The following is a 14,073-nucleotide window of genomic DNA, read 5'->3' on the forward strand; positions in this document are numbered from 1 at the left end:
TTAAACGAGCCCAAATTGAACTCAACGACTCTCGCCAACTTCAACAGCACTTTTTAATGACTTAAACTGGCTGGAGCAGCTGGTGAGACATCTTGCTCTGCTCAGAGAAGCTGAGGTTAATTCAGGGAGCACATGTGGGTGGCACATGTAAAATGTACAAATTTATCACCACAGTGTAACATAATTTACACATTTAAACCAGGGCAGCTGACAACTCTGAGGTGGGGAAAATCTATATGTATGAAATAGTGAAACACTGCATTAGATGAAAGGGGATTGGACAACCCCTGCATGTCTTGCTGCCTCAGAGTCACCCAGAAAAGTGTATAGGAGTAACAAAACTTCTTACAGCTGTTTCAAATTGGCAGTCACTCTTGTTAGACTGCTACACTTTACTACTCCACTACATGCATTCTCCAGATTCACCCAGGCTGTCGCTGAAAGAGCAAATAATTAAGGAAAGCACAAATTAAGCAAAGGGTGAAATATATTAGTGAGGCTACTGATGTTGCAATTATGAAAAAAAAAATTAAAAAAATTAAAGTATTGGCTCAAAGTCCATTTGCAGCTCATGAGGTATAAATGTTTGCTCATTCCTGATTGCAGAACAACACATGACACTTTTCAGCCATCTCTGCCACAAAATACATCTCTGGGAATTTGCACAGTTTCAGTGTGGCAGTGTCCCTCTTCATAGCCTAGATATTTAAAAATGAACCACTGTTTTCCCAGTTAGGAGCAGCTGGCTTAGAAACATGTTCCTTAATTAGCAGCTTCTCCCCAGGGATATTTACTCAGTAAATTTACTCTCCATTGGAAGTGCTGCTGGTGATTTTAAGAACAGAGCCCATCTCTTCAGTGTCCAGTGGCATTTAACTAAGAAAGTACTTGCATTTATTTAGGGGGTGGCTCTTGCTATTTGTTTTGCATGGGAAAAACAAAGAGAAAAACTGTTGAACGTGTTTTCTGATATCACTACTCAGCCATTACACTTGCTTAGACATGACTGTTCCATACGGTTTAAAAGAAAAATCCACCACTCAATTTTTTTGCAGTCTCTTCCTGTAATTAAAAAAAAAAATAGGAGATTATTTGAATGCCTCTCACTCAAAGCTTGAGACATTCAGGACTCAAGGATCATATTGAGGCCATCCTCTGTTTAAGAAAAAAAAAAAACAAACCAAAAACAAAACCAAAAACAACACTTACTCGTCACATTGCATTTCTTCAACTTAGAAAAAAACACACACAGCAAAAGGAGCCTATCTGGAGGCCCATGACCTCAGTTCACTCTACAATCCTGCTAGACAGCTGGACCCAGATTGAGATTGTCACTTAAACATCAATAAATGTAGCTGGTTCCCTTACGTGACTGAGAAATGTGTTTAACCTTCACAGACATCTCATTCCCACCAGCTGCCAGTTGGCTGAACACAGACTGACCAGCAATTAACAAGGAATGGGCAGATGCTTCTTGGTTCAAAGGTAGAAAATATAGCAAAATCTAAAAAATTACCCAGAGGACCACAGTCAGAGAGCTCATGATGCACATACTGAGTGGCCTAAACACAGAGCTTATTACAGTGATTTTAAGGGGACCTCTTATCTGAACAAAACAGCTCATGCACATGGTGATGTGGCTAGGTCTAAAATGGGAATAGGGATAACCCATGGGTGTGGGAAAATAATACAAATAATGTTCCTCCAGTTCAGCTCATGGGTAATCATACACAGTGGTGCTTTTATGTACCCTGGAGGTAACAGACAGAGCACTGCCACAATTTGGGATCTACCAGCTTGATGGCTGCTGACACACATCTTCCTTCTTTATGCCACAGTTTATCCACTGGTAAAATACATGAATGTTCATCTGTGGGAAAATGCCATGAAGCCTCTCAGGCAGAAGCAATTTAAAAAACCCACTATTAGTCATTATCATTAGCTCTACATTCCTAGGTATTTCTTTTTGGTGAAGGAAGTGTTTACAGTTTCTTTTACAAAGTGATGCAACATTAACTACCCTTTTTTTCCCTGAAGGTGGTTGAATATAAAGATGAAAAAGAGAACTGAGGGTTTCAGTTGCAGGTAAATCTCTCTGAAACCACCTGCTTTCTGATCGTAAGGTTTATTATAGTAAATTTTAAACTATACCTTTTCTAAAGACTCTGAAATTTTAAAACACTTTCACTTTAAGACCCTTCATTAACAAAGGCTACCACAGAATCATAGAATGGTTTGGATCGAAAAGGACCTAAAGATCACGTAGTTCCAATTTCCTTGCCAAGGAGAGGGACATGGGAGGGGACACCTTTCATTAGATCAGGTTGTTCAAAGTTGCATCCAACCTGGTCCTGTACACTTCCAGAGATGGTTATCCAAAAATTCCCTGGGCAACCCATTCCATGGCCTCAGTGCCCTCACAGTGAATTTCTTCCTAAAATCAAATGTCAACACACCCTCTTTCAGTTTGAAGTCAAACCCCCTTGTCCCGTTACTCCATACCCTGCTAATATGTCCCTCTCCAGCTTTCTTGCCCCCCTCTAAGTACTGGAAGGGCTCTAAGTGTCCTCAGAGCCTTCTCTTCTCCAGGCTGAACCCCAACTGTCTCAGCCTGTCTGCACAGGAAAGCTGCTTCAGCCATCTGACCATTTTTGTAGCCCTCTGGACTTGCTCTACCAGGACCAGGTGCTCCTTAAGCTGGGAGCCCAGAGCTGTTCGAGTGCTCCAGGTGGGATCTCACTACAGTGGAGCAGAGGGGGAAAATCCCCTCCCTCAGCTTGCTGGCCACACTGCTTTGGATACAGGGACCATGCAGGGTCTGGCTGGCTTTTCATCTTGTGAGATCACGCTGCCAGGTCATGTTGAGCTTCTCATTAACCAAAGCACCCAAGTCTTTTTCCCCAGGGCTGGCCTCAACCCATTCCATATCCAGCCTATACATGTGCTTGGGATTGCTCAGTCATGTTCAGGACCTTGCATTTAGCCTTGCTGAACTTCATGATGTGCAGCTTCTGTGTCATACCTGATACTCATATCTCTGCTCAAGTCTCCCTTTCTGTCTTTAAACACACACTGGATGCCAATTGTCTCACACACATTCAGGAAGCCCCATGGTTTACTCACCTTTGTATGAAGAAGAATCTTTCCAGGTTTCCATCTCCCTCTATACATTTTACTGAAGACTTGCAGAGTAGCCAGGATGGCAGGAAGACTTTTTATTCTTTACCCAGTGATTGGAATACAAAGTATCATCCTATGAATTTTATTCCAAAAGTTCAGCCTTGCTTTGCAAATTATGCAACATCATTAATGCTGTGTGAACAGCTCTTGGGAAAAAACAACCAGACCTGTTGTTGTGATGCCCTGAGAAAGTCATCCCAGCCTGCCCTCACAGTGATTCTGGCTCACAGTTTCCATTTTTCCTAATATCTTTTAACCATTCTTCTTTCCATTTTGGCAGTAGAGACGCCTGTTCAAGCAAGGACTTGTGTCATGCCGACCTAACAAATAGCCATTATGTTCAGCAATGAGAACACAGAAAAAAGATGGTATGAACAGGAAAAAAAGAAGCAATTTGAGCACTGCATGAGGCCTGAGCAGAAGAGCGAGCAATAATCTTTTAGAGAAAACTACTGAGAAGTAATCATATGCTTCTTCTAAAATGCCCTTTTCATTCTTAACTCATAATACTTCAGCACAGAACTTTGTGGATTAATGGCTTTCTGAGGTTAATGATGCCTGTTTGTGTTGAGCTCTAGAGGAACTGCCTGGTTGATCAGGAATCTCTGGAAAATTTTCTGCTCCTCTGACCAGCAAGTCAATCTAAGGATTGCCTGTTTCATGGGTTATGCCAGTCTCTGTGAATGGAAATGTTGGATCCTTTAGTGAGTGACCTCCTGATTACAGCAACCTTTCAAAAACTAGCTGCAACCACTGGGATACAAAGAACTGACTCATGTTCTTAAGTCATCTAATGGGAAAAATTAGAGGAAGAATGAATAATTTACCTAGTAAAAATCCTTTTGTAAGAGTCATATAATAGTAGAATTGTAATGACTTTTCTCTAGTAAAACATATGCTTACACATATTAACTTCCAGTAATCTACCTTCAAATGCATACTTTTGTGATTTTTCACAAAACCATGGAATGGCTGAATTTGTAAGGGATCTCTGGAGGACATGATGTCCATCCCTGTCCCACTAAAAAGACTCTTCAAGGGCAGGTCAGCTGCCTAGGGCCATGTCCAGATAGCTTTTGAATACCTCCAAGGATGGAGACTGCACAATTCTCTAGACATGATGTGCCAGTACTCAGTCACTCTCATGATAAAAGTCTCATGTTTTGATTTGCCTTTTGAGTGGCCTTGCAATGACATCTTCCAGTTCTCTCAGCACTTGTGGGTGCACCCCACCAGAGCCCATGGATTTACAGTTTGCTTAATGCCCATTCCCAGGTCTGAGCCTCTTTCACCAAGTGTACATCTACCTTGCTCCAGACTTTTGCCTGCAGTTCCCAAAGGCCACTCTCACTTGTAAAAACTAAGACATAAACAGCCAATTCCACCAAGAAAGGCAAGAAGGAAGGAATCACCTTTTCATGATGCAGACAGGATAACTCATATGCTGATATTATATGGAAAAATTAACATGTTAATAGGGATACCACATACAAGACAGAGGAGGAGATTTGTTTGGACGCAGAGTCAGTCTTCCAAGTATTCGGCTCTCTGTTTTGTACACCTACACTGCTCCAAGGCAGCACTTAAATCAATGGTTCTGCTGGACTACAGTGCTTACTACACAGCTCAGTCTGTCCACAACACAGACAATCTTAAATTAAAAGTAACTGAAAATCGACACCTATCAATTTTCAAGGCTAAAGCTTTCAATAAAAGGAGTTCTGAAATACTCCTTTTTCAGAAATACTGAAGAGCATGTATATATACATATACATACACACAATATATGGAGCATCTATTCAGACAGGACCCTCTGCCCTTCCTCTCATTCCTTTCAGGACAGTTCCAGGAAAATCCAACAATAAAAATGACTTATCAGCTGGAAAATGTGAACTAGGAACTCAAGTCTTCTGGGAGATAAAAACCTCCTATAAGCAAATGGGAACACAGGTTTTCTTCCCAGCTGATTATCTGCAGTCAGTGGTCTGGAGTTTTATGCCAGACAGCAGTAAGTTCAAAGTCAGTCTGCATACAGCTAGGGCACAGATCAATTATTCAGACTGTTCAACCTTTCCTGTTCTATGTCATCTAATTACAGTTCCCTTGTTTTCCCTTGTGGGTCGCCAGAACATCTATTGGCCCTCCAGTATGGCAAAATAGTCTTCATGAGTACAAACATGTCCATGAATTCAGCTAATGAGACAGATCTTTCAGTTTTCTCCTCTTGGAAAGCAGAGATAGAGATCTGCCAGCGTCCTTGGCTGAATTTTATGGCAGCTTCTTCTTTCAAGATAGTTTTGCACACTTAGAAATTTAAAGTGCCATATGCTAACCCAAACAGAAGACAGAATTGGGTTTGGGTGCCAAGACCACCCTTTCTTCAAAGACTTTTTAGTACTGGATTTGACATGAAAACACTAATCAGCACTCCTATTTTCTGTGAAGTGTGCTTACAGCGAAGAAACATCTAAGTGAGTAGAGTGATTTCTTACAACAGAAGTCTCTCTCTTTAGATAAATAAGCTGACAGATCTCCTGTCACCCCAACCCTGCCCACTCATGGTACCAAAGCCAGCTTTCCATTTAAGGCAGCTGGGGTAAATTTCTTTTATATTCATCATCTCTGATCAAACTGTCTCTGGTCCCTCACTCAGTAAATACCATAAGATTTCAGGGGCCAACTGCAACAGTTCCTTGAAATTATATTTAGAAGACATACATGCTATCTGCCACATAATGGCTGTGAACCAGAGCTAGACTGGGAACAATCCTCACTCACAGTCACTTTTCTCCTCCACAAAGCTGTCTCCCACACTTCCTAACGTGACTTTCTTTCCTGCTCCTGATGTGTTAAAAGTAACTATACCTGAACCTTGTCACCATTTCCCACTTCAGTCACACAAACTGCGCAGGTTGTTCAATGCCTGCTGCAAGTCTGTAAGGCACAAGGTGTTCTCAAAAGAGAAGACAACTGCATGAGCAATAGAGCAGTCGAGAGGGTCTTTCTGAAGCAGTTAGTTAATGTCCCAAAACTAAGACAGGAAAGAAAGTAAGTAAGGAAAAGGAACTAGAAGAATCACACTCTGAAATCCACCCAAGTTCTATTCCCCATTTTAGTTTTGACCCATTAAACTTCAGAGTGTACAGCATGAACAGGATCAAAAGATTCCTTGCCTCAAAGACTGAACTGGATTTTTTGCATCTCTTTTCCACTGAGTGAGAAAAGCTTTGCTAAGTGGAGATGCAGCTCAACATACTTGAAGGCAAAAACAATAAGGAGAATTTACATGCTTTCATTAGAAAAGCTGTTTCTGACTCAGAGACAGGAGGAGATTACAGGAGATTAGGAGTTTATAAGAAAAAAATGAATCAGTAGTTTCTCACTGACAATATTTGTTTCTTTTCTTTTTTAGAGTGTTAGATTAGCTTACCTCCATTACACATTGTGATTTCTTTTCCTATTCACTTCAAATATCAGCTGATTTCAATACTTTCTAGGTCAGGGAAGTGGAGCTGATATAAATCCTGCTACTGTATGCTGAGTATCAGAGACTTAAGAATTACTTGAGATGTTTTCATTTGCACTGCTGTTTTTAACTGTGCCTTTTTCCTTGTCTTTAATTTTCCTATGCAAAATCAGAGTCTTGTTTTCCAAAAGAAATGGAGAACACAGCTCAGTGTGATGGCAATAGATGCTGGAAAGGTGGAAAAAGAAAAAAAAAGGACTCAAATTGTTTAATTTCTTATGAAATTCGATAATAAATACAGATAATTTTGCAATCACTCAGGAACAGTTTGAGATTCTATCTTTCTTCTTTGATGCTAGCTATCTGATTTTTTTCTAGATTAGGAATCATATTGTTTCCATGGAGAAAAACAACAAAACTGAAAATCTAAGACTTGTTAAAACATTTTCTAGACAATATATTTAATCATATTCATATTGCATTTGATTATTTGCAGGGGGGTAGAAAAAATAAAGAAAGGAGAAATAAAGTTTATTTCAACATTCTTTCTTTTAACACTTTTCTCTCCCATCATTTATTGCCTTTAGGCAGCAAGGCAAAGATAATATTTCAAAGGTATTGGTTACTTTGTGAAATCATATAACTGCAAAAATGTACAGTGAAAAGCTAGCTAGGGAAAGAAAAAAAATACTCTTTTCTTGGTAGCATCTTCCCATGATATGGATAATTTCTGTGGATTGACACACTGAGAAGACTAATTAGAAATGTTTACCCATTTTCTGTAGCTTAGTAACAAGCACTATAATTTGAATTTCTACAGAAAGAGATATTAAAAATGCCAATCATTACAGTACTGCTAATCTCTTGGATGTGGGGCCAATGGGACAATGCACACCCAGCCATATATGTGTACATGTGTATGTATATGTACACATACACCCATCTATACACAACACATACATATATATATGTAGCTGTAATTTAAAAATCCATGAAAGATTGGAGAGGAAAGGAAGATGCTCTCATATGTATATAATTTTCAAATCACATGCGTGATTTCAAGGTATCAGTATTAACTCATGGAGGAAACAATCCCTAAGTCATCTTTAAAGCCATCAGCTTCTGAAACCTTACCTGTAAACTTCTAAGACATGAGCCCATTGATCAGAGGTAAGAACAAACTCTGTGGTAATGGAATATGTTCTATAGGTGGAAACTTCTTCTAAGTATTATATATAAAAATTTACTGAAATCAATAGGTTTTAGAGAATATTTCACACCTGACTGAATTAGACCATAGCTGCCTGTACAAGTTCACTTTCATATAAGACATTTTAGTATACTTTAATTATGAATAATCCTTGCAAATAGTTTACTTCTTTAATGTCAAATATTTAACATGAGATGTCAGAATTAGGAAAAACATTCTTCTTGTAGTCACTTTTACTAACTAATATTTTGCCTAGTGATTTTGTGTATAATAGAAAAGAGACTAACAGAATAATATGAGCAGTAGCTTCAAAAATAGTTACAAAAGGTGAAGTATTAAATTATACACAGACTGTTTCTACATATTTTTTAACAAGTGGAAAGAGACTTGGGATTATGGTAAGGAGTATTACTCTAGAGTTTGTTCACCTCCTAAGTGAGAATGCCCATTCCCATTTCTCTAGCAGCCTAACCTTTATTTAACCAATCAGCTATCCAGCAGGGACCTGCTCATGTCCTACTACACAGTCAGACTCAGCAAGATTCCTTGAAAGTGAGCCAGTAAGAGAGAAGGAATCACACTCACTTTTAATGCTACAAAGAACATTGATATTCATAGTCCAGTAACTTTATGGCAAGCATAAACCTCTTGGAGGAAGAAAGAGTAACATATCTGAACACTATTTTCATTGGAATAATTTCAATTCCAACAAGACTAAAAAGTAAAAGGACATGAAATTTAACGAATTATTCCATTTGGGACAAAAGGCAGAGAATATACATGACTGAAATTACTGTCTTGTAAAAATGTCACAGAAGCATGCACTGAGTAATCCTGAAGGAGACTTTCAGGAGTTAACAAAGGTCAGCTAGTTATTTTAATCATTCTTTGCATATAGTGTTACACTTTATAGACCAGAATTTTGGAGCTTGATGTCTCACCAACCTTCTAAACCACTGTTACCACCATACTACAAGTGAATAAAAAGAGGTGCAGATCTGAGAAAAGCACCATGGTTTGTACTGCCTGACAGTGCCAAGACCTGCTCCACCTAATTTCCACGTGTACTGAGAGTGCCTGTTTCCATCTAAGTCAAAGGGAAATGATGGGACATTTGCAGCTGACAAAATGAAAGGTCATTTTCATTGTCTCAAGCTGTGCTGCTACAGGACATCCTCATGCCTTGGTCTCAACCCCAAGCACCATTAGAGACCCCCCTCTAGAGCTCCACAATTACAGGTTGCTTATAGAGTATTCCATCAATAGAAGTCAATTGACTCATATTTTTAAGGTAATTTCAGACTGCTCTGGCAGCAATAAAGGTGATTTAAATGGATATTACATTGTGATTAACTTTAGAGCTATTTCCAATTGCCTGAGTGGCATCAAGAGACCTGAGTGTAACTGAGAAGCAGATTCCAAGGTTTTACCACAGCAGGGGCGAACCTCCATAACCCTGGAGTTACACACTAGAATATCCATACACCTGAAAATCATAAACACATATCTATAGGCGCAAATTAGAGATGGAAATCTGGGACTGGACAGGAGAGGGTTAGGGTCACCTCAGTAGTCCCACCTCCCTGCCAAAGCTTCACTTGGAATAGATCTGTTCAGGCAGTTACTATTCCAGTTGCCTCTCCCAGGGATTAGGGTGCCAGTCCACTGTCCATGCCAGCCTCAATGCTGGCCACATGACATAACCAAGAGAGAAACTACTGCCAACTCCATATCTAGAATAAAGCCTTTTTTTTTTTTTTTTTTTAATCTTCAACGATTTTTATTTGACAGTACTTGAAAGCTTACTTATTTTGGAATTTTCAAGGCTTCAGAGTGCTCTGGGTCATTCAGTCAAATCTACATATTCAGCCACATTACATCAACTTTCTGTTGTTCTGCTACAGGCTACTGACTCACAAATAAGCTTACTCATCACTTCCAGTCCTCCAGTGCCTGGTAACTCTTGGAAAATTCAGATTTTCCCACTTGTCTAGGATGATGTTTGTCTGGATTGAGTTTTCTGAAAGCACTGCAAGGACTCAGGAGCCCAAGTTTTACTGAGAAGACAAAGGTGTATGCCCCTAAAATCTTTACACATTTTCAAAAAGTACCCACATTAAGTATCTTTAAACAGGAAATGGATTTGCACCTCATGTTTTGGTCAATTACCCCAGAAAACTTTGACATATTCTGGCTTTAATATTTACACAAAATGGCTTTATTCCATTGAAACAATCCAGTGAGGACCAATACATGTGCCAAGACAAAATGCAATGGATAAAATTATAGTGTATTTCTGCACCAAGCACTCTTGCACATACATGGTATTTCTCATTCCCTTATCTTGGTGGCCTAATGGATCTCACTGTGGAATAAATAGCAAGGAATTACTATTGTACAACTTTGCCAAATGGAAGTCAAAGCACATTTTAAGCCCCAACAACATGATTACTCAAAGACTGAATAGGCAAGTGTAGCACTGAATGCCAAATAAAGGGACATAAACAAGAGTGATGGCCATTTCATGAACTGAACACCATGAAGTTGATAAAGTTGAAGACACAGAAATGAATATAAATCAGTGGAGAATTCTATACTATTCCCTCACAAAAAAAACCCCCAAAACAGACCCATAAACAAACAAACCAACCAACCCCTCAAAAACTCCACAGAGTTACACTGGTCTCCCTTGCGTAGGAAATCAAGACTACTTACCATTCTTGGAGAGAATCACAGCCAAATACTCATGAAAGTAGGTGTTGATGTACAGCAGAAGGCTTGGAGAGTGTGCCGTGAGAAAGCTGAATGCAATATTCTCCTTGGACACGACAGCATCCACATAAATGGCAGAGCTTGAGGTGCTTGCATTCTTTGTGACAGGATAAGGTTCTTGGAAAGTATAGGTAACAGAAGTGCCGGCTTCAAATAATGCAGACACCTCTGAAAGCAGATATAAACCAAAGGAATTATTTCAGCTATTGCATTTTCAGATCTCCCAGGCGGGAATGGACCAGAACTGACTGCCTCAGAAGTAGAACACTGCAAAAACACCCTTGATCCAGCTGACATCACCCTTCCTTCACCTGTATAACTGTGTCCTTCCTTGCAGATTGCTTGTCTGGCACAGAGAAAAACAGTGTATGGACACATAAACTCAACTATTTCAGGGCTGGAATCAGAATTTCACAAGATGGAACAGTGCAAATATCTGTCAGCCAAATAAATGCTTTGTTCACCATCGTCTGACAGTCACATGTAAGGCAAAATTCTCTGTCTTGCCCCCAGAATAGATTTATTCTTTCCAGTTTCCTTTTAAAAGAAATTAATTATGAAAGGAACACACTGACCAAAGACAGCTAGTAAGGGAAGCTGTCTCTGGGAGCATCAAATAAAGAGAAACATCTACCTGTGCATCTTCAGGTCCTTAGAACTCATACTTCTGTTTTCATTAAACAACTAAGCCAATTTGCACAGCAGATGATGCAGCCCACTTAGCAAACCTATTGCATTTGTGAGGAGGGGGACAGCTATGGTAATTAAAAATTCACACTGCACCTTGCTGTTACTGAGTAGTGATTTTGTTAGCTCCAAAAAGCATGTTCTCTAAATTAGATGTTCCATATTTGCCCTGCTTTTTTTCTGGTGTTGACAGCACCTCTTATAAGTCACCAGAAAGGTTCAGTGAGGACACATTCACCAAAGACTGAACCATGCAAATCGGTTTTCTCCTGAATGCTTCATGCTTATTTTAAAAATTTCTTAACGTTTGGATGGGTTGTCGCAGGAATGAAAAAAAAACCAAACCCAAACATAAAAAGACTACCTCTTTTTTGTCACATCAATGCTTTAAAACTTTGTAAAGAAAAACCTTAAGGATTTGTTAAGGTGAACAAAGGAAGATGAGGTTTAAAAAGCAAGGAACCTAAACATTCAGACATGGTCAAACATCTGCTAAAAAGCATTTTAGCCCCATTTCCTAATGTTTGGGAATAGTTACATGCAATGGAATACAGGAATCATAGTGGGATACAGTGGTAAAATATTAATACAACTAACACAATTTTAATTTCTGAGGCCAACACAGAGCTCAACAAAGTGAGGTGTTGGAGCCTGCTTAAGATAAACATTTAAGAACACTGAAGGGACAGCTGATAATAGAACCTCTTGAGATGTGGGGTCACCAAGCTGACATGAGTGAAATGGTGCTGTCATTCAGAGTTATTGCACAAATAACTGGGACCAAAGCTTGCTGCTTACCCTGCTTGCAGAAAGGTCCTTCATAGGCTGAGTTGGTACAGTCACAGAAGTAACCATTATACTTTTCCACACATTTTCCTCCATTATGGCACAGGTTCCCATAACTGCTGCAATGTCCTGGGCATCCAGGTTTTACACCAGGTGTCATTTTAGCCCTCTCCTCGAGGTCAAGTTTCTGTCCATTTAAATGCAGAGATCGAATACATCCCAAAAAGCCCTTCTGTCTGGAAGCTGTTCCCCCTGAGAAAGAGAGAAAAATGCACTTATTGATGACTCTGACAGTGATCAAAGCCATGTTCAATCCTGAGGCACACATACGAAATCACAAATTTTAAAAAAATACTATATATCAATGCATAAAGTGGACAGCCCTGGAAACTAAAGGCATCTCTCTATTTTTATGAAAGAACTAGAAAGCTGTATATGACATTTTCCTTTTGTCATTCTTCTCTTTTTTGGCTTATCTGCTGCCCTGTCTGGCATTGAAATTGCAAATTCACTTAAGAGAAAGATTAGCTTCTTTATCTTACGTCTGCATATCACCAAATACATGAGAAAACCAAACCAAAAAATGTTGGGGCTTTGTTGTTTTTTCTTATTTGTTTCCTTAGTACAAACAACACCCTAATCCCACCAGCAGGAGAGTTACGCATGCTGATGAGTCCCAATAGCAGGGATGAGTCATGCTCAGCATCAGGCCTGCTGGCTGAAGGGAAATGACTGCAGTCTGCATTTATGCATGACTGCCCAGCCCCATGTGTTGCATGCCAATGGTTGTTGTAGGCCTGAAACAGGAGCTCAGTTCACAGATGTGTTTTTTAGCACATGGTTAAACATAATTGCATTTCTTCCTGGAGACCAGAGCTGTATGCAAGAGTGCAGTTCAGTCTCTACAAGCTAACCAGCACCATATCTGTCAAACGAAACTGCTAACAGTGTTACAGTGAAGGCACTCTTCCATAAGAGGTAAGCTCTGAGAATGATAATAATGATGATTGTTGAAGTTCTCTATGAAAATATAACCATTTTTCTTATCATATGCTTTTTTTTTGCAGTTGCCAATGTTTTGCTTTTGAAGATACTGCAGTTTTGATTGCTGCTAGGAAATCTAAGTCTGGTTCAGGAGTTATCAGCATTTGCAGACTCTTAAAAGCTAGCTTTATTGGTGATTCTCCTGCAAAAGTAGTATGAAAGAAGTCATTATTCTTCTGCAGAAATTGGCTCTCTTTCATAGCGTATGACTTAAGAGATTACATCACTTGATAAGCCCCAGCAGAAGAGCATTTGTTTTTATTCTATAAATTAATTAAAACAAGACTTCTGAAAACTAAAGAGAATGCAGTAACAGTCTGGAAAGGTCTGGTGTTCTACTACACCATTCTGTCATACTTTTCTTCCTGGAACACTAATAGCAGAAATTCACTGGATGTGAATTAAAGTAATTGAACTTTAGATAGTATGCATGAGACACATCTCTTTCATACACATTTTATTATGCCTTTCTCAGAAAAATAAATATTTTCAAGTTCCTCTTTAGCCAGCTATTGTTTTCAGGTGAGAAAATGTTAGCTAATTTACTTTAAAGGCCCTCTGAGGACAAGAATCAGGCTTTCTGCATTTGCTGAACTGCACACACAATTCTTTTGCTTGGAGATTTTGACCCAAAACAAAACATACCATAGAGATTTTTCAGTAAAGTCTATGTAAGTAGAAATGAGATTTCTCCCTTTAAGGCTACTGGTTACCCTGTTTTCTTTTGCATTGAAGGCCACCACAAATATTACAAGGATGAATGAGTTCCCTTTCCTCTTTTCTGCACACACACCAATCCCAGCTGTACCATATAAAACATGAGTTAAAACTATTGCTAAGTGTTCTATGGATGTCATGTTTATTGCACTACTCATATTCTTACTGCTCTCTAAAGCACTTTGGAAAGCCATGTAAAGTTTCTCACTCT

General features: G+C 39.2%; 1 protein-coding gene across 1 annotated transcript in view; it reads right to left on the minus strand.

Annotated features, from left to right (window-relative positions):
• The window catches only part of CNTNAP5 (contactin associated protein family member 5), a 193,689-nt gene that overhangs the window by 24,205 nt on the left and 155,411 nt on the right, over nt 1-14,073 (minus strand). Inside the window, exons 17-18 of the mRNA XM_039701582.1 lie at nt 12,114-12,353; nt 10,572-10,796 (exon numbers count right to left, since the gene is read on the minus strand). Of these exons, the coding sequence (XP_039557516.1) occupies nt 10,572-10,796; nt 12,114-12,353 (465 nt within the window). The remainder of the gene's footprint in view (nt 1-10,571; nt 10,797-12,113; nt 12,354-14,073) is intronic.

The sequence above is a fragment of the Passer montanus genome, unplaced genomic scaffold (genome assembly GCF_014805655.1).
Source record: "Passer montanus isolate IOZ18808 unplaced genomic scaffold, ASM1480565v1 scaffold1, whole genome shotgun sequence".
NCBI lineage: Eukaryota > Metazoa > Chordata > Aves > Passeriformes > Passeridae > Passer > Passer montanus.